The sequence below is a fragment of the Physeter macrocephalus genome, chromosome 4, assembly GCF_002837175.3.
Source record: "Physeter macrocephalus isolate SW-GA chromosome 4, ASM283717v5, whole genome shotgun sequence".
Taxonomy (NCBI): Eukaryota; Metazoa; Chordata; class Mammalia; order Artiodactyla; family Physeteridae; genus Physeter; species Physeter macrocephalus.
The window spans coordinates 138,468,486-138,494,321 of record NC_041217.1 but is presented as its reverse complement, the minus strand read 5'-3'; the positions used below and the strand labels follow the sequence as shown (position 1 = coordinate 138,494,321).

The 25,836-nt window shown below is 52.5% G+C and overlaps 1 protein-coding gene across 1 annotated transcript; it reads right to left on the bottom strand.

Moving 5' to 3' along the window:
- Window positions 1–255: 255 nt before the first annotated feature.
- Window positions 256–21,064, bottom strand: CIMAP2 (ciliary microtubule associated protein 2). Its single transcript, XM_024119955.1, has 12 exons — window positions 20,997–21,064; window positions 20,823–20,952; window positions 20,518–20,531; window positions 19,799–19,886; window positions 19,184–19,348; window positions 18,935–18,984; window positions 14,397–14,469; window positions 9,725–9,862; window positions 9,448–9,591; window positions 7,652–7,813; window positions 6,455–6,603; window positions 256–328 (listed from the first exon to the last, which is right to left on the bottom strand). Exons 1-12 carry the CDS (start codon window positions 21,062–21,064, stop codon window positions 256–258), a joined length of 1,254 nt encoding a protein of 417 aa, XP_023975723.1.
- Window positions 21,065–25,836: the final 4,772 nt, after the last annotated feature.

Sequence of the window (25,836 nt, the reverse complement as noted above, 5' to 3'; positions counted from 1 at the left end):
CCATGTTCATGTCACTAGCCGATTCTCAGGATAATTGATCTCTCGTGTCAAAAGATATCTGGCCCAGCAGACATCATGACCTCCCGGTAGACACCTCCAGCACAAGTGATCCCATCACACCTCTCCCCTCTCCCAGGCATTCCCATGTGTCCTTTCTCCAAGACCCCCCATTCCCACTCCTACCCTCCCATCCCCAGATCTGTCTTCAGGCCTTTGGGTCCTCTGGTCACTGCAGGCTGTCCTTCATGTGCGGCTTTAAGGAATAGGATCTGAATTGTAATCCACAGCTGGCGGGCACTTCCCCCTAGTAAAGGGTGTGATTCTTTCCCTTTAAAAAGACAGAGAAAGAGAGAATGGAACTGGTCCCTTGGAAGAGAGTGAGCCCCCCATCCCTGGAGGGGCACCCAGAGGGGATGAACAGGGTGCTTCCTAGGGGATCCTATGTTAGTTGAGAGGCCAAAATTGATGACCTCTAGAGCTCTTCCAACAAAACAGCCTGGTTCTAAGGAGGAAATTCCTCTGCTATGCACCTACTTTGGCTCATCAGAGCCCCCAAATCGGTTTGTAAGAACTTCAAATACAAAATCCTAGCACCTAAAAGATCATCCCAAGAGGGAGACTGAGGGTCACAAAAAGGAGGGAACTTGCCTGAGGTCACCCTGATGACCAGAATTCCAGCCCAGAGGCCCTGACCACAGTCCAGCATCCCTCTCATTGCTCGGATTCTTTTCTAAGAGTGGAACCCACGAGGACTCTCTCTGGTTTCATCTCAGAAGCCATTTGGAAGGTGGCATTTTATAAGAACCCCTTGCTTTGTGTGTCCAACAGCATATACCAGCCATTATGGTGCACACATGTATGTGTTTGTGCATTGTCTGTCTTTCCCACTGAGACGTAAACTTGATGAAGGCAGGACTTTGATGTCTTTATTGATATTTCTCCTATGCCTAGACTGTTTCAGGTGCTTGAAAGGTGGTGTCCACAAATATCTGTCAAGGGAAGGAAGGCAGGAGGGCAGGCTCACAGGGTCAAAGAGGCCTTTATGATCATCCGGTGGGTCTCCGTGCCTTCCGCTCTTCAGTCCTCCCCAGACCACTGCCCCTGGCCTGGCTCAGAGCCTCAGCTCTCACCTGACACTAAGTCGGCCTCCTTGTCTCCATCCGGCCCCATCCCACTCCCCCACCCAACAATGCCACAGAGTACATCTTTAAAACACAAGAGTTACTTCCCATTTAAACCCTTTTGAGGGTCCGGAAGAAAATATGTGCACAATACATGTCTGATAAAGGATGTATGCCTGGAATATATAAAGGACTCTCAACACTTAATAGAAGAAAACAAGTAACCGTTTTTTAAAATGTGCAAAAGAAGAGATATGGAGGAGGCTCATGAAAAAATGCCCAACATCTTGTCATTAGAGAAATGCAAATTCAAACCACAAGGAAATACCCCTACTAGGATGGCTAAATTTGGAAGGAAAAAAAGCCTTATAATACCAAATGTTGACAAGGATGTAAAGCAATTAGATCTCACATACATTATTACTGGGAATAGAACCTTTTCAGAAAATAGTTTGGCAGTTTCTTATAAAGTTATACATACATTTATCAAGTGACCTAGAAATCCTACTCTAGATATTTACCAAAGAAGAATGAAAGCATATGTCTACATGAAGACCTATATGGGACTGCTTATAGCAGCTTTATTCAAAATTGCCCAGACTGGAAACAACCCAAATGTCCCTCTCCTTGCAAGTGGATAAACTGTGGTATATCCGTTCAAGAGAACACAAGTCAGCATTAGAAAGGAACAAACTGCTAATATAAGCAACAGTATGGATGAAGCTCAAGAACACCATGCAAAATGAAAGAAACAAGATTCTACATACAGCATGATTCCATTTATATGACATTCTGGAAAAGGCAAAACTATAGGGCTGGTAATCACATCAGTAGCTGCCAGGGGCTGGGGCCTACAAATGGCACAAGGAAACTTTTAGGGGTGATGGTAATATCCTTTATCTTGCTTGTTTGGGTGATTAATTACATGACTATATACATTTTTCAAAACTCACAGAACTGGAAAAAAAAATCTCATAGAGCTATACACCTAAAAAGGGTGAATTTTACTGGCTGTAAGTTTTACTATTATAAACCTAACTTTTACAAAAATCCTTCTGTGGCTTCTCACAGGTCAGATAAAGTCTGAGCAGCTTAGCTTCACAATCAAGGCCTCTAAGGACTGACCTAACCAATCCCACCTGCCTTATTCTCTGCGATTCCCCTTTACACACTCCATGCATCATCCAAATCGAACCATCTAGGGTTTTCCGGACAGGTCCTGAGCTTTTTGGCTTCCTTTCCTTTGTTCATGCACTTTCCTTTGTCCTAATTTTTCTCCTCCCTGAAAGAAGTGAACACTTGTGGAAAGAACACAGCTTGGAACCCTGGGGAAGGGGGACTCTGTGCTGAATTTCCTAAGAGTCCCCCTTTCCTGTTCAAACTTCCAAATCTCCCACCGAAGCAGCATGCACAGAGGCCCAGCAGGTAAAAGGGGAGTGACCGGGTGTGAGCAGGTGGGACAAGGACAGGAAGACTGGTCATGGTGAAGGCTATCTGTGCCTTAGCCTTCCTGGGTTCAAAGGGCCTTCTCTCCTGGTCTCGCCCTCCAGAACGCTGTGGGTAAAAGAGTGGGGAGAGCATTCTGGACATAGAAAAGTCCCAGGCCCCTCCTGCCCTCATCCTTCTCACACTGCCCTGTAACTGTAGAACGGGGGTTGAGTACCTTCCCCAGAAAGGTGGGAGCCACTCTGGGACAGAACTGCTGTCTGTCTGGTTCTCTTCTGCAATGTCCCAAGATGTGCCTGCCACATAGCAAGTTCTCAATTAATTTTTGAAGATTACATGCATGAATGCTGTTGCCTAGCAGCAGCTTTAGGAAATCCCTTTCTCTCCCCAAATTTCAGTTGTCTCAACTGAAAAACATTGAGAGTAATTCCTACCTTTTTTTTTTTTGCGGTACGCGGGCCTCCCACTGTTGTGGCCTCTCCCGTTGCGGAGCACAGGCTCCGGACGCGCAGGCTCAGCGGCCATGGCCCACGGGACCAGCTGCTCCGCGGTATGTGGGACCTTCCTGGACCGGGGCATGAACCCGTGTCCCCTGCATCGGCAGGTGGACTCTCAACCACTGCGCCACCAGGGAAGCCCTTCCTAACTTTTAAAGTTATTGTATATAGTAAATACATATAAAATCACTTTGAATATTATAAATATACTCTAGTGATATAAGAATTTATTATTATTGTTATTATAAAAATGGATACTTATGATTTCAATTTCAGATTTCTGGACAAGGAATGTGACTTTAGTTAAAAATACTAAAAAGTTAGTATGCCTACTGAAGTATGTAGGAGAAAGTATTGATGTCTGCCATTTACTTTGAAATTTATCAGATTGTAAGGTAATTAATAGATGGGTAGAAAGATGATAATAGATGGGTGATTAATAGATTAACAGACAGGAAGATATGTCATAAAACAAGAAGAATAAAACATTAATGGTAGAATCTAAGTGATGCATATACAAGGGTACACTGTAAAATCCTTTCTATTTTGGTGTATGTTTAAATTTTTTGTAAAAAAATGTCAAGTGAAAAAACTTAGGAAAAATAAGCTTCTGCCAGATCGAACTGGAAGTTTCCTTGCGTGCAGCACTGACTCATCCTTTAACAAATATGCATTGAGCTTCTACACGTGCCAGCTAGACACTGGAGTTTGAGAATAGAGAAGTTCTGTTTAGTAGGGACCACAGGCATGTGAATAAATAATTACAATATAAAGGGAAAGTGCTCCAAACGGGGAATGCACAAGAGGCTGAGAATAAAGAGGCATTGTCTGGAAAAATCAGGGAAGCCTTCATATTTAAGCAGAGTTGTGGAGGATAAATAGGAATTTTCCAGACAGAAACTAGGAAAAGAGTGTTTCAAGAACAGATCACAGTGTGGCCAAAGCGTGGCCTGGCTGGAGTGCAAAGTGAGCATGTCCACACGGCCAGAGGGTGGCCAGATGGAGTAAAGAGACCAGGCTGTAAGAGCCAGAAAGGTGACCAGGTGGAAAACTTGCTCCATTGGTCCATCAACCACATTTATGAAGCACCTACTATGTGTATAGCTCTAAATAATGGAAAGCAAAAGTCTGCCTTTCCACACAGGAGTCAAATCCCAGGCTGCCTAGCTGGAAGCCCAGAACCAGCGGTTTGGCAGGAAGAAGCAGGTGAGGCTTGGCAGTGACAGGTGAGAAAGATTAGCTGCCACTACACATTCCAGAAGGAGACTTTACAACTCTCCCACACACGCCCTCCCTCGCCTGGACTGAAGACAGCAAATTGTTCAAGGCCAAGTTGTGTTCCACACCCATGGCCTCTGCAAACCTGGCCAAGCAGGAGAGGCTGAAGTACAGGATCTGAGTCAGAGCCCTGGTCCCCGCCCTGCCTGTTTGGCTGCGGGCCTCTGAGCTATTTCCATCACACCCACCTCTGCAGGCACTCACGTATAAGATGGCAAGACAGCCCTGACAATCGCTCTTTGCCTTTCTACAGCAGCCTCGCAGTCTGTGGACCCTACACTTTTCCATCCACACCCACACTGGGTCGTGGCCCACACCCTACAGCCGAAGCAGGGATTGACAATAGCACATCAACATGGAGGAGTTGTGAGACCCCAGTGAGAGCACCTCCATCCTTCCAGACTCGATTTGTTCTCATTAATTCTTTACTCCTGCCTTAGTTTTAAATTTATTTTGACTTTTTTAAACTTCTAGAATCGAATAATTGCTTCTGTTGGTTTCAATCTTTCATATTTAATATTAAAAGCTATTAAAGCTATGAATTTTCCTCTAATGGGTGCTTTGACAATATTACTTAGGTTTTGATATAGAGTTTTTATTGTAATTAATTTTTTTTTTTTTTTTGCGGTACACGGGCCTCTCATTGTTGTGGCCTCTCCCGTTTTGGAGCACAGGCTCCGGACAAGCAGGCTCAGCGGCCATGGCTCACGGGCCCAGCCGCTCCGCGGCATGTGGGATCTTCCCGGACCGGGGCACGAACCCGTGTCCCCTGCATCGGCAGGCGGATTCTCAACCACTGCGCCACCAGGGAAGCCCAGGAGTTGTTTTTTAAAAGCCATAAGCTTTTCCTTGTCCTTAGCTGTAATAATGCATCTGATTTTGGTTTCCTCAAGAGCTGTATTTCTGTCCATCGCCTGTGTAATGGTCCCTGTGATTCCCACTCTGGCCCACTCCTCACTCCCACTCCCCTGGTCTTTTTGGAGTTTGTGACACTGATTTGAAACGGATGGTGTTCTCTTGAGAGCACGTGAGATTGTTAGAGTTAAATCCCAGCTATACATTTTTCTAACGTAGCTCTAAGGTCCTTGTTGCTGTTTGTGATAACTGATAGATAACTCATACATTTATAATCAGATGAAACTATGGTTTGCACTGTCTATTAAATATCTCAATTAATTAAAAAAACAAACAGCTGTTCAAAACCACACAAAACTAACCTGCACTACTGGAAGTCAGGAGAGGAACCACCTGATGGGGAGGGAGGTTGGGGGGTGGCCCTGGGGTGCTGGAAACGTGCCCTTCAACCCTCTGGGGGGTGGTTACATGGTGAGTCCATTTTGTGACAATTCATGGAGCTCTTCACTTAGGATTCATGCTCCTTTCTGTATGGTTATTAGACCCCAGTAAAAGGTGGGCTTAAAAAATGAAGGACAGGAATGAGCAACAGAATGAAGCCGGTGCCCAGTGCCATCTGGTGAATGAAGAAGGCAGGCACACGAAGGCAAGAGCTTAGCTGTCTTACAAGAACACCAACAAACCGAAGATTACATCATATATGGGGGATGGCTGCCTCTGGGGAGGGGGAGGAGAGGCGAGGGGGAGGAGAGGGGAGGGGAAGGAGAGGGTCCTTGCTCAACCAGAGATGAGAAATGGGCCAACTCCCCGAGCTGCCCCCTGAGGCCTCAAGACAAATATGAAGAGAATGGAGGGAGCATTTCCCTAGAAAATAAGAGAGTGGGATGGCTCTGGGTGATGTCCATTAGCACAGTGGTTCTCAAACTTGTCCCTGGAACAGCAGTATCAGCATCACCTGAGAACTCATTAGAAATGCAAGTTCCCAGGCCCCACTCCAGGCTTACTGAATCAGAAGCTCTGGCGTGGGGCAAGCCCTCCAGGTGAGGCTAATGCCCGCTCAAGTTTGAAAAACCACTGCCTTAGAGAAATGAGACAGTGGGAGTGGGTGTTAGTCCCTGGTAGAAAAAAAAGAGGTGGGATTGGCTCTCTCAGAGCACCAGTTCCTGGCGGGGAAGGAGAACTTGGGGCTGCCTGTAGAGTTAGGAGAGGGTTCCCTGCTCCTCACTGTGTATCCCCTACCCAGACCCACTCACTCAGGTCCCCAGAATCATCTGGGAGGCCTTTATGCCTATCCGCTTGGGAGACAGAAGGAATGGTGGTTGGTTGATGTGTTTGCATTCCTTCTCCGGAGGAAGCCACGTACTGGGACCAGACGTGGCCAAGAGGTGAGGAACAAAGGCTGAAAGCTTGGCGAGGTCTGGCGGTGGTCAGCCTGGGGCCAGGCCTGATGAGGGCTCCGGGCAGCTGACCTCACCCCCCCGGCAGCCCTGAGACTTGAGCCAAGGATGGTGGGAGGTACCTGGTCACCTCCCAACTTACCAGGAGCCCATCCTCTGGGGGTGAAGGGGCCCTGCGGTACTCTCATGACCCCTGCCACCCACTCTATGCCCACCCATCAGCCTGAAACCTCTTTCCAGGTTCCCAAGGGCCCTCCCGGTCTGGCAGGGTCCAGAGAGGTGCTCCAGACCCCAGGCTGGGGAGTAGAAGCCACACGGACTTGGCAGCTAAATGAGCTGGGCTCCAGTCTTGGCTCCTTCTCCCTCTTGCTGGGAGCCTGGGCAAATCCCTTCCTATCTCTGGGCCTCAGTTTCCTTTCATGAAATGCAAAAGACAATCCCTCCCTCCAGGGGGCTGAAAGGTACCCGCCCCAGAGCAGGTATTCAGGAATTGTTGGTACCCTTTTTCATTCCTCTGGACACGCCCACCTTCCCAAGCCCTTAGCAGTTCCCTCCCTGGGGGGCAGAACCTGCTTGGGGGTCGACTAATGTCCAGAGCCTACTCAGACCACTGGCTGCCGAGCCCCCAGAAAGGAGCCCACCACTCCCCTAAACAGAACAGGTGTGCGGCCCTCTGTCGGGCAGACCCCTTATTCTCACTTGGTCCCGCTCCAGTTTCCCCCTCATCCTCTCTGCAGGGGAGGGAGGGGCAGAGATCAATGCCCACTGGGCACTTCCCGGGTGCCAGGCTCCATGCCATAGGCTCTAGTACTAACCTCATTGAACTCTCACAGCCACCTGGTCACGCTCATGGGACAAGCATGTAAACCAAGGCTCAGAGAGTGACAGACACTGATCCAATGTGACTAGTAAGTACAAGACCAGGATTGGGAACCAGGTGAGTCTGGTACCCAAGGGTAAGCTTTCGGCTGAAATAGCCACTTCCACCCCACCCTGCCCCCGCAGGAAAGCCCCCTTCCAAGAGAAGAAGGAAGGAAGGCCATAGGGTGACAGTGACTAGTTTTGGGGGACACTGGCTAAGGGTGGCCCAATAAATTCTTTCTGGAGGGGCTTCCGGGTTGCGGGGAACTTTTGAAAAAACTCCACGCTTCTTACTGTGACATGAGTTAAGTTCTTCCACGAAGCTCTTGAAGTTCATCAGTTCCCTGGGCCGTTTTTTCTGAGAAACAGAGGAGGAAAAAGAATATCTGTTATGTCAGGAAAAGCAAGAGCTGCGATTCTGGACCCTTACCACAATCAGAGACAAGCAGTGGTCCAATGAGGCATCACTCTCCCCCATGCCTGCCACTGTCCCATGGCCAGGCCAGTCCACCCTGACCTGGGCGACAGAGACGAAGCCCCCCAGCCAGGGGTGGGGTCAGTCTGATGGGGTCTCTAACAGCCCCTCCTCCGTGCGGTGCCCTGCAGCCCAGCTTGCCTTCATCCATTTCTTCTTTATTTCGCTTGTTTTGTGGACATTTACTGAGTCAGGCACTGTTCTAAGAAGGAGCGATGGTCCAAATATTTAAAAACCGGTGTGACGGGGGAACACTCAGGATTCTTAGGGCAGCAAAACTACTCTGTATGATACTATAATGGTGGATACATGTCATTATATATTTGTCCAAACCCATTGAATGTACAACACCAAGAGTGAACCCTAATGTAAACCATGGACTTTCGGTGATAATAATGTGTCAATGTAGATTCACTGACTGTAAGAAATGTTCCCCTCTGGTGCTGATTATTGATAGTGGGGGCCTGGGCATGTAGGGGGGACAGAGGGAACATGAGAACCCTGTACTTTCTGCTCAGTTTTGCTGTGAACCTAAAACTGCTCTTTAAAATGTCTATTTTTTAGATAACACAAAATAATATCCTGTGGCCTGGGCATGGGCTCTAGGGCCTACGGAGCGTCTGAGGCCCCTGCTATGCTGGCAGGACACCTTAGTAGCTGGTCATGGGGAGGCCTGGGAAGCCCCAGGGAGGAGCCGAGTTGCAGGGTTCATTCAGTGGCTATTTACCAGCCGGTCCCAAAGAATTTCAACATTTCACCACCCCCGCTTCCTAGAGCTCCTGATGCCTTTACCACAGCACCCACTCCCTGCTAGCATTCTATATTGTTTTCACTTGCGATTGTGTTTCTTTCTGCACTAGAAAGTAAGCACTTACTAGAAAGTAAGCACCACTGGGACAGGTTCCCCTGCACCTAGACGATTACCTGGCCCAAGGCACACATGAGTGAGGGCACAGTAGAGACAAAATAAACAGTTAGACAAATACTTAAGTCCAATTACTATGAAAGCAAAGCCCACGGTGCTAGGGATCACACAACAGGAATTTGACTGGTGCAGGAAAGTGGGGCATCGAGCTAAAATTCTACCTCAGCTTCCCCTCCCAGCCCTCCAGTTCTCCGCCACTAACCCAGTCAGCTTAGCTGGGTCTGAGATGGCTGGGAAGTGTCTCCAAAACAGCAGGACACCCAGGCCTGCCCCATCCAGGTCCCTGCAGGCCTGGCAGCCTGTCTCCCATCCAGGCCTGGCACTGTGGCCCCCTGCACTTCCCCTGCAATTCGTGCTGGTACAGAGGAGAGGGGACTGGAGGTGAAGCCAGACAGATGCCGTGGGGTTCAATCACGGCTCTGCCCCTACCAGCTGCGTGGCTAGCCTCAGTCTCCTCCTCTAACACAGGGCGCCTTACCCTGCCCTAGCTGGGAGGGGGAAGAGTCCTGCGCAGAGCCTGGCACACAGGGTGCTGTGGATAGGTGAGGCCTGTTTTCCTGCCAGGGAAGGCATAGCCCGCCTGGGTACACACCTGCACGGAGTAATCTCCATAAGGCTGGGGCTTGCTTCGGTCACCAGAGAAAGTGTCATAGAGGCCGCGGGTGCCCATGGATCGTGGCAGGTATGCCTCGATGCCACTTTTAAAAGTGTAGGTGCCCAGTGCCAGACTGCTCCCCTGGAACAGAGCACAGAGGACAATCCCTGCAGGTCCATCACCCCCTCGGGGCCTCGGTTTCCCCATCTGCCCTGGAGTCCCCCCCAGGTCTGCGCAGGAAGGTGGGCGAGGCCCGGCCAGGGTAGGGGGATACCTGATGAGCCAAGGGGGGCGGTTTGTTGGTCATCCTGCACATGAGGCCCTTGGAAGGAGACCAGTTCCAGGCACCCTCCTCCAGCTTCGTGTATGGGTTGCCCTTCTCCCCATAATTTCCAGGGCCTGGATAGTAGTTCTGGGGGCGAGAGGGAGGGACATAAAGGCCGTCAGTCCCACTCCTTGTGCTGCTGAGTGCACCTGAGGAAGAGATGCCCCCCAGAGGGTAACGGGATTTTCAGAGCCCTTGTGTGTTAACTGCCCCCCAAAACACACAGCACTGTGGGCCTCTGAGCCTCTGCCACTGTTCAGACCTTCAGTTCCAAGTTCAGCCTTCACTGGGGCCCCACTGGTCTGTCCAACTTACCCCTCACTGTTCCCTTCCTACACCTGATGCTTCAGCCAAAGTGAGGTCCTTGCTGGTCCCCAAACCTATGCCGTTCTGGCAACCTCCTGGCCTTTGCTTGCTTGTGCCATTACTGCCACCCAAAATGCCCTTCCTGCCTTCTTGGCCTTGGAAAATTCTTCTAATCCTGCAAAGCCAGTTCGAATGTCATCTCTCCTGGGAATGAAGCCTTCCTTCCCTGATCACCCCAGACAGCTGCTTGCTTTGGTGGTCTCGGAAATCCCAACCATTACACCCCTGTGTTATAGCCCTACGTTTACGTGAATGGGTTTCCCACCGTGCTGTGAACAGCGACCTGGAGGGATCTGGAGTCCTGGGTTCGAATCCTGACTCCACTGCTTCCTAGCTGAGTGACCTTGGGCATGCCACTTAATCCTTCTTAGCCTCATGGTCCAAATTTCAAGCACAGGGATAGTGGAACTTTCTTCCAAGGTAATGAGGATGATATGAAATAACGTCTATAAAGCCTCCTGCACGTGCCCAGCCCATAGTGGGTGCCAACACCTAATAAGTCAGGGTGGGGTGGCTGTCTTGGCGGGGCAGGATAGGAGAGGAAGAGGTAGGAGAGGTTGAGAATTGTGGCTGGAATGAGCAACTGGAGCCTCGACTGCCAGGGTCAGAAATATGGCCTTTGTAGGTGGAATGAGAAGAGCCACCCTGCAGTATAGGTGGGTGAGTGGGTAGCCATCGTTGGGTCAAGACCCGGCAGGAGGTTTTCTGCTGCTTTGCACCTTTTAGCCACACGGGATCGCTGCCACTCCACAGATGCCTCAGCCCTGCCTACCTCCAGTCCCTGGAACCTCCCAGGAAGCAGCCCAGAACCAGGCCTGGCAGAGAGGGTGGGTAGTCAGGCCGTGGCAGGCAACAGATTCGTTCACCCTCAGAGGAACCAGAATGCACACTGCCTCCTTCCAGGGCCCAGGGTTTCCAGGTACGTTCAGGAGAAAAGCCCCAAAGTAGGAAGGTGGGTCTCAACATCATGTGCTGGCTGCTTTACTAGCCTTAATATCTTGGTCCTAGAGACATCCTGATGAGATCAAACCAGTGCCACCTGCAATCAACAGATGGGGAAACTGAGTCTCAGAGAGGCAAACCTTGTGTCCAAGGTCCCACCTCCAGAAAGGGGCAGCACAAGGGTTCTAACCTCAAAATCCATGCATGATCCTTCTGAGCTTCTACTGTTTCCCAGGCACTGTGCAGGCACCGGAGGTGGGAGAGAAATAAGCACCACGGTGTCTAGGGAGACCTCAGAAGGCAGGGTTATAACAAAGGGGTGGAGCTGCTGATCCGGAGCTCACAGACCAGGAGGAGCCCAGTGCCGGCACTCTGTCGGCAAAGCCTCATCTCTCCCTTCATCCCCCCATCAAGGGGATGGAAGGAGGAGGATGGGAGACAGAAGCACAGACCCCCGTGACTACAGGGGAACAAGGTGCCCATGGGTCTCTGGCTCTGGCTTCTGGGCGGCGCCATTGCCCAGGAAGAGCAGGCCTGTGGGAGACGCTGACGTGGCGGGAGGGGGGCATGCAGAGTTTGAGGAGCCTGGAGGACCCCGGGGTGGGGATCTGAAGCCATGTGCGTGGAGCCTGGCTGTGCAAGAGAGAACACCCCACAGAGGGCGGTGGGGAGGGCAGGGCCTGGGAAAGAGAAGCCGTGGAGGGAGGCTGGCGGAGGAGCTCCAAGGACACAGAGCCCAGTGTCCCCAAAGCCAAGGGAGGGCAGAGCATACTAGGAGGAGGATGGAGGCAGAGCCCAGCGCCAGCAGAGAAGGCGCTGGCTTTGCAGGGGTATGCTTCAGCAGCCCATCCGCTCTGGGGAAGGATTCACAGGACCCAAAGCAGGCACCCACAGCTTTGGCACTGGCACTGGGGAGGCCCCCATGGAGAAGTCAGCACCCTGCACAGGTGGCATTTGTAGGCCTGTCCCACCCACACTGGGGGGACACCTGGAGGGACCCGAGGCCAGAGGAGGCCATCAGGTTCCCAGCCCAGAGCAAGATGACAGCTAAGAAAATCAGGCCTTGGACGTGAGCTCTCCCAGGGCTGCCTTCTGCCCACTGGGGCAGTGCCACCTCCTTGAACTTTCTGTCCAGCCCTGAGCCCAGGAGAGTGGCTCGGGGAAATCCCGCAGGGCCCAGTGAGGTTACTGCAGGAGCAGATGTGGGGACCAGAGAGGAGAAGAGACAGCTGGAACGGAGGGACAGGCCGTGGGACCTTCACCCTGCTCAGCCAACCCTCGCAGATGCTCCAGCGCTGGGGACCGGGCACAGGAGGAAACAGACAGCATCTGATTTGTTCCCCCAACTCCTCTGCCTGCAGTGGGGCTGGGCTCTGCCATTAGATCCTGTCCTCCACAGATGGTCAAGGAACAATCCAAGTGAGCCCAGCCTATGGGTCAAGTGCAGTTGCTATGTGCGGACACCTTGGACTCAGTCCTGCCTCTGCTGTTTAGTAGCTCTGTGACCTTGGGCAGTCACTTAACCTCTCTGTGCTCGTTTCCTGTCTGTAAAGTGGCGATGATAGCGCCTGCTTCACAGGGTTGTGGTGAGGTTTACATTACTTAGTACACTCAAGTGCTTAGAACAGTGCCTGGCACATGGCAAGTGCTGCATTAAGTGTCGGCTATTATTCCTTTCGACCTGAAGGTAATCATTCATTTTTCAGTGCCTCCAGGCAGCCCCTCTCCCCACAGTGCAGTTACAGCTTCTGCACCTGAGGATGCATGTGCACGTCCCCTGAACGTGGCAAGGAGTAATTCCCAGGCTCCATAGAAGGTTTCGCAGTGGTGAGGTGTGGAGGAAAGGCCCCGGCTTGGGGTTTGCCCATTTGGCCCACTGGGGCAAGATGTTTATCCTCTCTGAGCCTCCAGGGCCTCGTCTGGAGTGGTTATAAAAAATTAGAGTGTTTTGGAGAACCAGTACTTAGTAGGCAGGCGTGGGCTTAGTCCACAAAGACTTATCACGTGCCTACTATGTGCCAGGCGCTGCTAGGACCTGGGGATTCTGCAGCGAACCAACCGGGCAGATGTGGTCCACCCTCGGGGGCTGCTGTGCACTGGGGGAGAGACACTGAACCCACAGCCACAATCAGGGCTCCTGCGAAAGGGAGATGGCACCTCATGGGGTCAGGTCAGACCTCGGAGCTGAGAGCTGAGGGGTGAGTGGGGGGGCCTTAGGTGAAGGGGCCGCTGGGGGCGGAATGGCACTTCTGGTAGAGGGAAGAGCAGGAGCAAAGCACAGGGCGAGTGCTTTGCCTCACTTTGAGGAGTGAGTGTCCAGCCCAGAGAGCGTGAGGGGCAGGGGAGGAGGGGCAGCACCGGCAGCGTTGTGGGCGTGACTCCTGCCTTTGCCCGCACGACCCTATGGAGCCTGAACCCCACTCAGCCTGACCCACACCGATGCCACGGCAGCCCTCCTGCCACCCCCAGCTCTCATCACAGTCACCTCCCATCTGGATGCCTCCGACCCCCTCCCCCACAAGCATGCCACTCAGTACCCCCACCCATCAAAAGCCCCCTCCGCTGTCCTCCCACAGCACCTGGAATCAAACCCGAGGCCCTCACCTTGCCAGAAGGGCCTCATGTCCTGGTCCTCACCCCTCTGCTCTTGCCTCCTCCACCCTCACTCACAGATTCCGTGAGTCTCCATTGCTCACCTACCACAGGTTTCACTCGAATGCCACCTCCTCTCAGAGGTCTTCCCTGACTACCCTATAAATGGCACCTCATCGTTCGCCATATCTCCCTGTCTCATTTTTCCTCATGGCCCTCATTATATGCGATTTGCTTCTCTGTACCGTTGTTTCTACCACTAGGATCACAGCTCCGTGAGGGCAGGGACCTTGTCTTCATCACTGCTGGATCCCCAGGGCCTGGAACAGTACGTGGTTCTAGAGGGTGCTCAACCATTATTCGCTGGCTGGCTGGATGGCTATAGATATGGAGGAGTTTGTTGAGCACCTAATGTATGCCTGGCTCTGTGTCAGGGGCTCAAAGATGAACCAGACCCATCCCTGCCGGCAGGGAGCTCCTGGTCTGGTGGGGGAGACGCAGAAACCTACGACAGCCAGTGGGCTGAAAGCTGTGGCACTGGAAAGCAGAGGGGCTGTCGGGTCCCAGAGCAGAGGGGCTGTAGGGTCCCAGAGGAGAGCCTGGCCAAGCCTGGGAAGAAGAACGGTAGGAGAAAGGGCGCTTCCAGCCCCACCCAGGCTGCATGCTCTTCGGACAGAGCAGAGGGTAGGAGGGATCCCACTCCATGTATGAGCACACCTACCCCAATGAGTCCTCGGAAGCGAACCTCTCCAGAGCTGAGCAGCCCCCGGGTGCTGCCCGGTTCTCCTGCAACTCTTCTAAGAAGTCTTTGGAGTTGTAGGAGCCAGGCCCTAGCTCTTCCTTCTGCTCCAAGAGAGCAGAGGTGAAAACTTTACACTTGGGAGTGTCCACGCGGGCAGGAGCCCAGGCGATGATGTGTTCCTTAAAGGATGAGCTCTACCTGGGCCTGGGAGGACACTGCAGGCCATCCTGGGGGCAGGCAGGACCGGGCAGGAGGACCTGGCACCAGCGGTAGGGCAGGGTGGGGCCCCAGGGGCCTCACCTGCTGCCGCTTCTCTTTCAGGATGGCCCGGTACTGGAAGTGGGGCAGCTGCGTCAGCCGGGTGGCTTCCTGGGCCTTGGCGCAGCCTGTGCCCACCTTCTTCTTCAACTTCTTGATGCTGAAGCAGGTCTCCTTGCAGTCGTAGGTCCCAGGTCCTATGTGGGACTGAGTCAGAGCACAGTCCGAGCGAGGCCAGCCTCACCCACAAGTCCACCCACAGAGCAAGTCCTCGCCAAGCTGTCACCCTGACCTGGGAGTGGACAGGCAATACCCCTCTGGGGGCCCCTCCCCCAGCCCCGAGCCTGGCCCTCAAGGTGCAACCATGACGTCCTCTGTCACTGGCCCCCTTACACTTCAGAGGGGGCCCGCAGCCAGTCTGTGCAAGGGCTGCAAGTGGAACCCAGGTCTCTGTGGATCCGACCCATGCTGTTTTCACTACAGTCCTGCGTTTATCAAACACATTGAGGCCCCAGCTCTGAGTCAAGCTCTGAGCTGTGGGCTGAGGGCACGTAGGGGGTGTGCCCCTTACACAGATCAGCTCATCTGTCACGGTGAGGGACTCGGAGGGGCAGTGGCCAGACCACGTGCGAGACTCGGGAAGCTGTGCAAACTCACCACGTCCACAGAGTAAACCCTGGAGTACGGGGCCTCCCTGAAGGTGCTGACCTTCTTCTGGTTGGGATAGACAGCGGAGACGTCAAACCTGGGAGGGACAGATGCCCAGTGAGAGGCACCCAGCCCTGATGAGGGCAGTTCTGGGCGGTGGGGGAGCTGGCATCCCACGGGAGGTGACTTTGGAGCTGGCCCATGAAGGATGAGCAGGGCTGCTGCCTCCTCAGGGTCTTCGTCCTTCCAGGTTCCCTCTCCCTAGATTCTACCCTTGTCTGGTCCCCTAACCCCCTGCTGGGAACCTTTACTCAAAATCACCTTCTCAGTGCAACCACCAGCCGCCCCACCCCCTGCACTCGCAGGCTCCTCCTCCCCACTTCCTTTTTGTCCATAGCCCTTATCACCAGCAAACATTTTATATCTTTTTCTTTTTTTGTTTATTATCCACTCCCACCACCCCTTCCATATGAAGGCAAGCTCATGAGCAAGGGCTTTGCTGTTTTTTTCACTATTTTATCCCCAGATGCTAGAACTGTGCCTGGCACATAGTAGGTGATATATATATATATCTCACCTATCACATATATATATATCACCTATCACATATATATATATACCACCTATGATATGATACATATATCATAGGTGGTATATATACATGATATACACACGATATATGTCATACTTATGAATGAAGAAAGAAGACACCTGGGCTGAAATTCTACCTATGACTTTTGGGCTGATTGACCTACTATGAGCCAGGCCACTCGGTTTGTCTGAGCAGCACATAGTAGGTGCTTCTGAAATGATTTTAAATAACTTAATAACGGTGGTAAAAGACTCTGGGCAGGGAAGTGCGGCAGGCAGGAGAGGTATAGAAAGTCCCGCCCCCACCCCTCACTGCCAGCCCTACCTACCCCCACCCCGCACATTAACACCCCCTCACTCCTCCTCCCCCAGGCTCCAGCCTCCCGTAGGTGGGCCCTCTCTCCCCCGAGCCACCGCCCCGCCCCGCCTGTGGCTCTGCAACCCCGAAGGGAGCGCCCGTGAACCAGTTGGTGGCCATGGCGCTGACCCGCCCGCCGCGGCGAGGTCCTCGCGGGACTCGGACTGCGGGATTCTTCCGCGCCCGCCGGCAGGCCAGACCGGTGCTGCCACCGCTGCCACGGCAACCCAGGCCTTGCGATCTGTGATCTCCACAGACCTGTGCGCTGTGTCTTTGCCCGCGCTGCGCCCCTGCAGGCGCGCCCGCAGGGTCCTCGACTTTTCCATTCGGCTATGCACACTTTCATTGCTGCCTTACCGGACATCCTTCCCTGAGCCCGGCAGATTTAATGGCCCCTCGCGGTGGTTAATATGGATGCCATTTGGTCGGGTTTTAGAGTCACTTGTTGAGGAACCGTTTCCGATTTCTTGCTTTATGGCAGAGCCCCGCGCAGGGCCTGGTGGAGCGCAAAGGCCTCTTGATGTTCACCTTATGCTGGTGGGACCAGTGAGACACACAGAAAGGGCCCGACTTAGGCAAAGGGCATTCCATTCCTTCTCCACTCTGGGGAGGGGAGGAGGAGAAAGAGGGAACGGGCAAGGGGGGCCAGAGCGTGGAGGGCAAGAATAAGGTGGTCAGGAGAGAGGTAGGGTTGCAGGGATGGTGTCAGGACTCATTCCTCCCCCAGTTACCTGGACACCCACTCTGGGCAGACATTGTGCAGGGTGCCTGGGACCCAGATATGGGCCCTTCCCGGAGAGTCTAGTGGGGGAAACAATGACTACACAGTGTGACCAGGTCAGTGTGATAGGGAGGCCTCTGACCCAGACTGTGGGTGTGTAAGTCAGGGAAGGCTTCCTGGAGGAGGAGAATTCCAAACTCAACATTGAAGAGTGTGTGTGGCTTGCTAGGTAAAGAAAGGGGTTGAGGGTATGTGCCCCCAACAGGGCATGATCAGCTCTCTCCTCTCATCCTCCCTTATCTCCCACCAATGCCCCACAGTCATGCTACAGACTGTCTAATATCATCTCCCACGATTGCCTTTGATCCCTCCAAGGGTTTTAGGCTAAGGTAGGGCAAAGGGCCATATGCCATTTGACGATGACAAGACTGAAACCAGAGAGAAACAAGACCTTCCCGGGGGGTCCTGCATCCAGCCTGTGGTGGAAATGGATTACCAGTACAGTGGGTCTCCTTCCAGGCCCCACCCAATATCCTTTTGACATCCCAATATAGCATTTAAGCTATGAGCTGGACTCACGGGTCCCAGGCTGGCAGGCACATGGTCACGGTTGGCAGAGCATCCACCCTGCACTGCTGAGCTGAAGGTCAGAGGCGTCAGGCCTCAGGAACACACACAGAACAGCCACCCCAGGTCATCCAAGCATGGACTTTGCCCCTTCCCAACCATGCAACCTTGGGCAAGTCACGTCCTTCTCTGATTCTCAACTTTCTTACCTATAAAATAAAGCCAGTAATCTCTGTATCTCCAGACTGCTGTGAAGATTAAATGAGCTAATTTAGGTATGCTCCTGGAACACAGCAGAAGCACGAGAGGTCATTCCCAGCCCTTGGAAAGGGACCTTACAGAAGGTCCAGGGGCAGAGATTGTGTGTCATTCACTCCTGGTGCAGTACGTGGCACATAGTATATGCTCAGCAAATATTTGTTGAATGACAAGTGAACGAATAAATGAATCTAACCCAACTTCCCAGTAATGCATAAATCTTCAAAGAGAATCATGTTCGAATCCCAGCCCTGCTGCTTCCTAGCTGGTGGCCTTGGATGCCACTCAGTACCCCCACCCATCAAAAGCCCCCTCCGCTGTCCTCCCACAGCACCTGGAATCAAACCCGAGGCCCTCACCTTGCCAGAAGGGCCTCATGTCCTGGTCCTCACCCCTCTGCTCTTGCCTCCTCCACCCTCACTCACAGATTCCGTGAGTCTCCATTGCTCACCTACCACAGGTTTCACTCGAATGCCACCTCCTCCCAGAGGTCTTCCCTGACTACCCTATAAATGGCACCTCATCGTTCGCCATATCTCCCTGTCTCATTTTTCCTCATGGCCCTCATTATATGCGATTTGCTTCTCTGTACCGTTGTTTCTACCACTAGGATCACAGCTCCGTGAGGGCAGGGACCTTGTCTTCATCACTGCTGGATCCCCAGGGCCTGGAACAGTACGTGGTTCTAGAGGGTGCTCAACCATTATTCGCTGGCTGGCTGGATGGCTATAGATATGGAGGAGTTTGTTGAGCACCTAATGTATGCCTGGCTCTGTGTCAGGGGCTCAAAGATGAACCAGACCCATCCCTGCCGGCAGGGAGCTCCTGGTCTGGTGGGGGAGACGCAGAAACCTACGACAGCCAGTGGGCTGAAAGCTGTGGCACTGGAAAGCAGAGGGGCTGTCGGGTCCCAGAGGAGAGCCTGGCCAAGCCTGGGAAGAAGAACGGTAGGAGAAAGGGCGCTTCCAGCCCCACCCAGGCTGCATGCTCTTCGGACAGAGCAGAGGGTAGGAGGGATCCCACTCCATGTATGAGCACACCTACCCCAATGAGTCCTCGGAAGCGAACCTCTCCAGAGCTGAGCAGCCCCCGGGTGCTGCCCGGTTCTCCTGCAACTCTTCTAAGAAGTCTTTGGAGTTGTAGGAGCCAGGCCCTAGCTCTTCCTTCTGCTCCAAGAGAGCAGAGGTGAAAACTTTACACTTGGGAGTGTCCACGCGGGCAGGAGCCCAGGCGATGATGTGTTCCTTAAAGAATGAGCTCTACCTGGGCCTGGGAGGACACTGCAGGCCATCCTGGGGGCAGGCAGGACTGGGCAGGAGGACCTGGCACCAGCGGTAGGGCAGGGTGGGGCCCCAGGGGCCTCACCTGCTGCCGCTTCTCTTTCAGGATGGCCCGGTACTGGAAGTGGGGCAGCTGCGTCAGCCGGGTGGCTTCCTGGGCCTTGGCGCAGCCTGTGCCCACCTTCTTCTTCAACTTCTTGATGCTGAAGCAGGTCTCCTTGCAGTCGTAGGTCCCAGGTCCTATGTGGGACTGAGTCAGAGCACAGTCCGAGCGAGGCCAGCCTCACCCACAAGTCCACCCACAGAGCAAGTCCTCGCCAAGCTGTCACCCTGACCTGGGAGTGGACAGGCAATACCCCTCTGGGGGCCCCTCCCCCAGCCCCGAGCCTGGCCCTCAAGGTGCAACCATGACGTCCTCTGTCACTGGCCCCCTTACACTTCAGAGGGGGCCCGCAGCCAGTCTGTGCAAGGGCTGCAAGTGGAACCCAGGTCTCTGTGGATCCGACCCATGCTGTTTTCACTACAGTCCTGCGTTTATCAAACACATTGAGGCCCCAGCTCTGAGTCAAGCTCTGAGCTGTGGGCTGAGGGCACGTAGGGGGTGTGCCCCTTACACAGATCAGCTCATCTGTCACGGTGAGGGACTCGGAGGGGCAGTGGCCAGACCACGTGCGAGACTCGGGAAGCTATGCAAACTCACCACGTCCACAGAGTAAACCCTGGAGTACGGGGCCTCCCTGAAGGTGCTGACCTTCTTCTGGTTGGGATAGACAGCGGAGACGTCAAACCTGGGAGGGACAGATGCCCAGTGAGAGGCACCCAGCCCTGATGAGGGCAGTTCTGGGCGGTGGGGGAGCTGGCATCCCACGGGAGGTGACTTTGGAGCTGGCCCATGAAGGATGAGCAGGGCTGCTGCCTCCTCAGGGTCTTCGTCCTTCCAGGTTCCCTCTCCCTAGATTCTACCCTTGTCTGGTCCCCTAACCCCCTGCTGGGAACCTTTACTCAAAATCACCTTCTCAGTGCAACCACCAGCCGCCCCACCCCCTGCACTCGCAGGCTCCTCCTCCCCACTTCCTTTTTGTCCATAGCCCTTATCACCAGCAAACATTTTATATCTTTTTCTTTTTTTGTTTATTATCCACTCCCACCACCCCTTCCATATGAAGGCAAGCTCATGAGCAAGGGCTTTGCTGTTTTTTTCACTATTTTATCCCCAGATGCTAGAACTGTGCCTGGCACATAGTAGGTGATATATATATATATCTCACCTATCACATATATATATATCACCTATCACATATATATATATACCACCTATGATATGATACATATATCATAGGTGGTATATATACATGATATACACACGATATATGTCATACTTATGAATGAAGAAAGAAGACACCTGGGCTGAAATTCTACCTATGACTTTTGGGCTGATTGACCTACTATGAGCCAGGCCACTCGGTTTGTCTGAGCAGCACATAGTAGGTGCTTCTGAAATGATTTTAAATAACTTAATAACGGTGGTAAAAGACTCTGGGCAGGGAAGTGCGGCAGGCAGGAGAGGTATAGAAAGTCCCGCCCCCACCCCTCACTGCCAGCCCTACCTACCCCCACCCCGCACATTAACACCCCCTCACTCCTCCTCCCCCAGGCTCCAGCCTCCCGTAGGTGGGCCCTCTCTCCCCCGAGCCACCGCCCCGCCCCGCCTGTGGCTCTGCAACCCCGAAGGGAGCGCCCGTGAACCAGTTGGTGGCCATGGCGCTGACCCGCCCGCCGCGGCGAGGTCCTCGCGGGACTCGGACTGCGGGATTCTTCCGCGCCCGCCGGCAGGCCAGACCGGTGCTGCCACCGCTGCCACGGCAACCCAGGCCTTGCGATCTGTGATCTCCACAGACCTGTGCGCTGTGTCTTTGCCCGCGCTGCGCCCCTGCAGGCGCGCCCGCAGGGTCCTCGACTTTTCCATTCGGCTATGCACACTTTCATTGCTGCCTTACCGGACATCCTTCCCTGAGCCCGGCAGATTTAATGGCCCCTCGCGGTGGTTAATATGGATGCCATTTGGTCGGGTTTTAGAGTCACTTGTTGAGGAACCGTTTCCGATTTCTTGCTTTATGGCAGAGCCCCGCGCAGGGCCTGGTGGAGCGCAAAGGCCTCTTGATGTTCACCTTATGCTGGTGGGACCAGTGAGACACACAGAAAGGGCCCGACTTAGGCAAAGGGCATTCCATTCCTTCTCCACTCTGGGGAGGGGAGGAGGAGAAAGAGGGAACGGGCAAGGGGGGCCAGAGCGTGGAGGGCAAGAATAAGGTGGTCAGGAGAGAGGTAGGGTTGCAGGGATGGTGTCAGGACTCATTCCTCCCCCAGTTACCTGGACACCCACTCTGGGCAGACATTGTGCAGGGTGCCTGGGACCCAGATATGGGCCCTTCCCGGAGAGTCTAGTGGGGGAAACAATGACTACACAGTGTGACCAGGTCAGTGTGATAGGGAGGCCTCTGACCCAGACTGTGGGTGTGTAAGTCAGGGAAGGCTTCCTGGAGGAGGAGAATTCCAAACTCAACATTGAAGAGTGTGTGTGGCTTGCTAGGTAAAGAAAGGGGTTGAGGGTATGTGCCCCCAACAGGGCATGATCAGCTCTCTCCTCTCATCCTCCCTTATCTCCCACCAATGCCCCACAGTCATGCTACAGACTGTCTAATATCATCTCCCACGATTGCCTTTGATCCCTCCAAGGGTTTTAGGCTAAGGTAGGGCAAAGGGCCATATGCCATTTGACGATGACAAGACTGAAACCAGAGAGAAACAAGACCTTCCCGGGGGGTCCTGCATCCAGCCTGTGGTGGAAATGGATTACCAGTACAGTGGGTCTCCTTCCAGGCCCCACCCAATATCCTTTTGACATCCCAATATAGCATTTAAGCTATGAGCTGGACTCACGGGTCCCAGGCTGGCAGGCACATGGTCACGGTTGGCAGAGCATCCACCCTGCACTGCTGAGCTGAAGGTCAGAGGCGTCAGGCCTCAGGAACACACACAGAACAGCCACCCCAGGTCATCCAAGCATGGACTTTGCCCCTTCCCAACCATGCAACCTTGGGCAAGTCACGTCCTTCTCTGATTCTCAACTTTCTTACCTATAAAATAAAGCCAGTAATCTCTGTATCTCCAGACTGCTGTGAAGATTAAATGAGCTAATTTAGGTATGCTCCTGGAACACAGCAGAAGCACGAGAGGTCATTCCCAGCCCTTGGAAAGGGACCTTACAGAAGGTCCAGGGGCAGAGATTGTGTGTCATTCACTCCTGGTGCAGTACGTGGCACATAGTATATGCTCAGCAAATATTTGTTGAATGACAAGTGAACGAATAAATGAATCTAACCCAACTTCCCAGTAATGCATAAATCTTCAAAGAGAATCATGTTCGAATCCCAGCCCTGCTGCTTCCTAGCTGGTGGCCTTGGGCAAGTTACCCTCGCTAAGCTTCAATTTCCTCGTCTGTGACATGTGACTGCAGTCTCCTGGAGGAGCTGTTTTGAGGAGTGAGTGACATGTGACTGTGTCCACTACCACATCCTACGTGCTGGGGAGGCCCTGCAACCAGCCCCAGGGCTGCTCAGGTGTACTCAGGCCCAGCCCTGCCTGGGGCTGCTTTGCTTCTCTCCCAGCATGAGAGCCTTGGCTCTGGGACTTATGGAGGAATAACCACAGGATATAGGCCAAGGTTCATTGGGCTGGGAGTTCTGGCTGCCAGGCAGCTCAGAGCAGGCCAGAGTGAGTCAGCTCTGCAGCAAGGCAGCCTGCTGTAATCAGCCCAAAGCCTTCCCATCACAGCAACTTACTGTTCATAGCCATTAACTCTCTCTTGTAGGTACTATTGCAATCCTCTCCAACCCCTATTATACAGAAGAGGCAACTAAGGATCAGACAGGGAGAGTAACTTGCCCTGGTCACATCTAGTGAGCATCACACGGCAGAAACAAAGCTCATAACTAAGTTTGCAAGAGTTTCTAACCCATCCTCTAGAGCCGTCTATTATGTCAATAAAGTCAAGTTTCTCAACCAGGGTTCAGGCCTCTGTGATGGGGCTATGGCTGCTGCCTTGTGTCCTCATCTGCTGCCATCTCGTCCCCATGCTCTGTTAAGTTTCAGCCATATGGGGCTACTCTGTCCCTAGGCGTACACGGCCCTGGCAAAGCTCTAGCCTTTTCATGTGCCTTTCCTACTGCTGAAGTGCACCAGCAACCTAACCTCCCCATCCAACTCCTACTCATCTTCTCAGAGTCAGATCAAAAGCCAAAGCCACCCATTAGGATGGCCATTATAAAAACAAACAAACAAACAAAAACAGAAACAAATTACAAGTGTTGGTAAGGATATAGAGAAATTGGAACACTTGTGTATCGTTGGTGGGAATATAACATGGTGCAGCTCCTGTGGAAAAACATATATGGCAGTTTTTCAAAAAAAATAAACATAGAATTACCATATGACCCAGCAATTCCACTTCTGGGCACATAGCTAAAAGCAGTGAAAGCAGGGACTCAGACAGATATTTGTACACCCATGTTCACAGCAGCATTGTTCCCAACAGCTAAAATGTGGAAACAACCCAAATGTCCACTGATGAATGAATGGATAAACAAAATGTGGTATAAACATACAATGGAATATTATTTAACCGTAAAAAGGAAGGACATTTTGACACAAGTTACTACATGGATGAACCTTGACATTATGCTAAGTGAAATAAGCCAGACACAAAAGAACAAATATTGTATTATTATTCCACTCATATGAGGTACATAAAGTAGTCAAATTCACAGAGACAGAAACCAGAACGATGGTTGCCAGGGCAAGGGGAAGGAGGGCATGGAGAGTTGTTTAATGGGTACAAAGGTTCAGTTTGGGAAGATGAAAAAGTTCTGGAGATGGATGGTAGTGATGGTTGCACAATGTGAACATACTTAATGCTACTGAACTGTACAGTTAAAATGGTCACTTTTATGTAAAGTATATGTTATGACAATAAAAAGGGGGTAAAAAAGCCGAACTCCCTGGGAATCTGTCTCTGATCCTCCCAAGCAGGTCAAGAACCCAAGTTTCATCTCATGATCACCAGCAATTTATAGTAACAATTTTTAATTAAAAGTTATTAAATTTTACATTTAAAATTACAGGTGAGGGATTTCCCTGGTGGCACAGTGGTTAAGAATCCGCCTGCCAATGCAGGGGACACGGGTTCGATCCCTGGTCCGGGAAGATCCCACATGCTGCGGAGCAACTAAGCCCGTGCTCCACAGCTACTGAGCCTGCGCTCTAGAGCCCACGAGCCACAACTACTGAAGCCCGCGCACCTAGAGCCCATGCTCCGCAACAAGAGAAGCCCATGCACTGCAACGAAGAGAGTAACCCCTGCTCCCCGCAACTAGAGAAAGTCCACGCACAGCAACAAAGACCCAATGCAGCCAAAAATAAATAAATAAATAAAATTACAAGTGAAAAATATCTACAGAATGTTGTTTTAATTTACCTTTTTATTGCTCAAGTCAAATATTTTTTCCAAGTTTACAAATTGGCTCTATTTCCTCTTCTGAAAATGCTGGTCTGTTTTTCAAGAAGATAAAGCAAGAGGGTCTCAGGAGCCCAGCCCCAGATGGAATGAGGGGTGGGAGGGACTGAGAAGTTCAGACCTGGGACTTCCTTGGTGGTCCAATGGGTAAGACTCTGTGCTCCCAATGCAGCGGGCCAGGGTTCCATCCCTGGTGGGGGAACTAGATCCCGCATGCATGCTGCAACTAAGAAGTCCACATGCTGCAACTAAAAAAAAAAAAAAAAAATCCCGCATGCTGCAACTAACACCGGCGCAGCCTAAATAAATAAATAAATAAATAAAGTAAATAAATATTTTAAAAAAGAAGTTCAGACCTGCTACAAAATCCAGTCCTGGAAGACTAGCAGCTTTGCGTCAGGGAGCACAGTCCAGTCTTCTGGAGGATAGGGGACTGATGCCAGGCCTGGGGGAAGACTGGCAAGAGCAAGCCAACTGGGCCACAGGGGGAACGCAGACTGAGTGGGAGCTGATAGTTATCCAGAGTGACGTTTACCAGGTTTACCCACCACACCTACTCTGGCCCTGGGGAGGGAATATCACCCTCATGTCACAGATGAGGAAAGAATAAAGTGTGAAATGATGCAGCGACTCACTCAAGGTCACACATTATTAGGGATTAGAACCAGCACCTGGAGCCCCGTCTTTCCACTGGGGCCGCCTGCAGGGCAGAGAGGAGGCAGAGAAATCCCAAGTGGGAAGCCTGATAAATAATGGCCAAAGGAAGAGCTGCAGGAGGGGGCAGGCTCCACTCAGAGGAAGGAGAACACTGAGGGTCTGTGGCAGGGGTGGGAGAGCAGCAGGAGGGTGGCTTGGGCGCTGGGTTGGAAGGGCCAGGCCTGACTCTCCTGTTCAGTGAGCTCACACAGGGTGGAGCAGTGCTCAAGGAGGAAGGGCCTGGCTTTTTGGGGTTCAGCAAACTGGGTGCCAGGCCTGCTTGGGCACACCCAGTTCTGTGACCTGGGCAAGTCCTTTTCCTCGTCTGAGCTTCAGTTTCCTCATCTCCTGAGCAAAGAGAGTAAAAGCACTCCTTTTGCCATGCACCGGGGGTTACACGCCCCGCGTTTGGCACTGCACCTAACAGGCACACCTGGTTGTGCAATGCGGGCGTCTAAAAGCCGCTGAGC

What these genes read in the sequence shown, in the direction of transcription:
- CIMAP2 (XM_024119955.1), bottom strand. Translation starts at nt 21,064, where the DNA reads ATGGAAAAGTCGAGGACCCTGCGGGCGCGCCTGCAGGGGCGCAGCGCG. An exon ending in TGAAAGAGAAGCGGCAGCAG is followed by an intron (nt 18,985 to 19,183) that starts GTGAGGCCCCTG and finishes CTCTTGGAGCAG; the next exon opens with AAGGAAGAGCTAGGGCCTGG. An exon ending in ATGGAGATTACTCCGTGCAG is followed by an intron (nt 7,814 to 9,447) that starts GTGTGTACCCAG and finishes TCTGTTTCTCAG; the next exon opens with AAAAAACGGCCCAGGGAACT.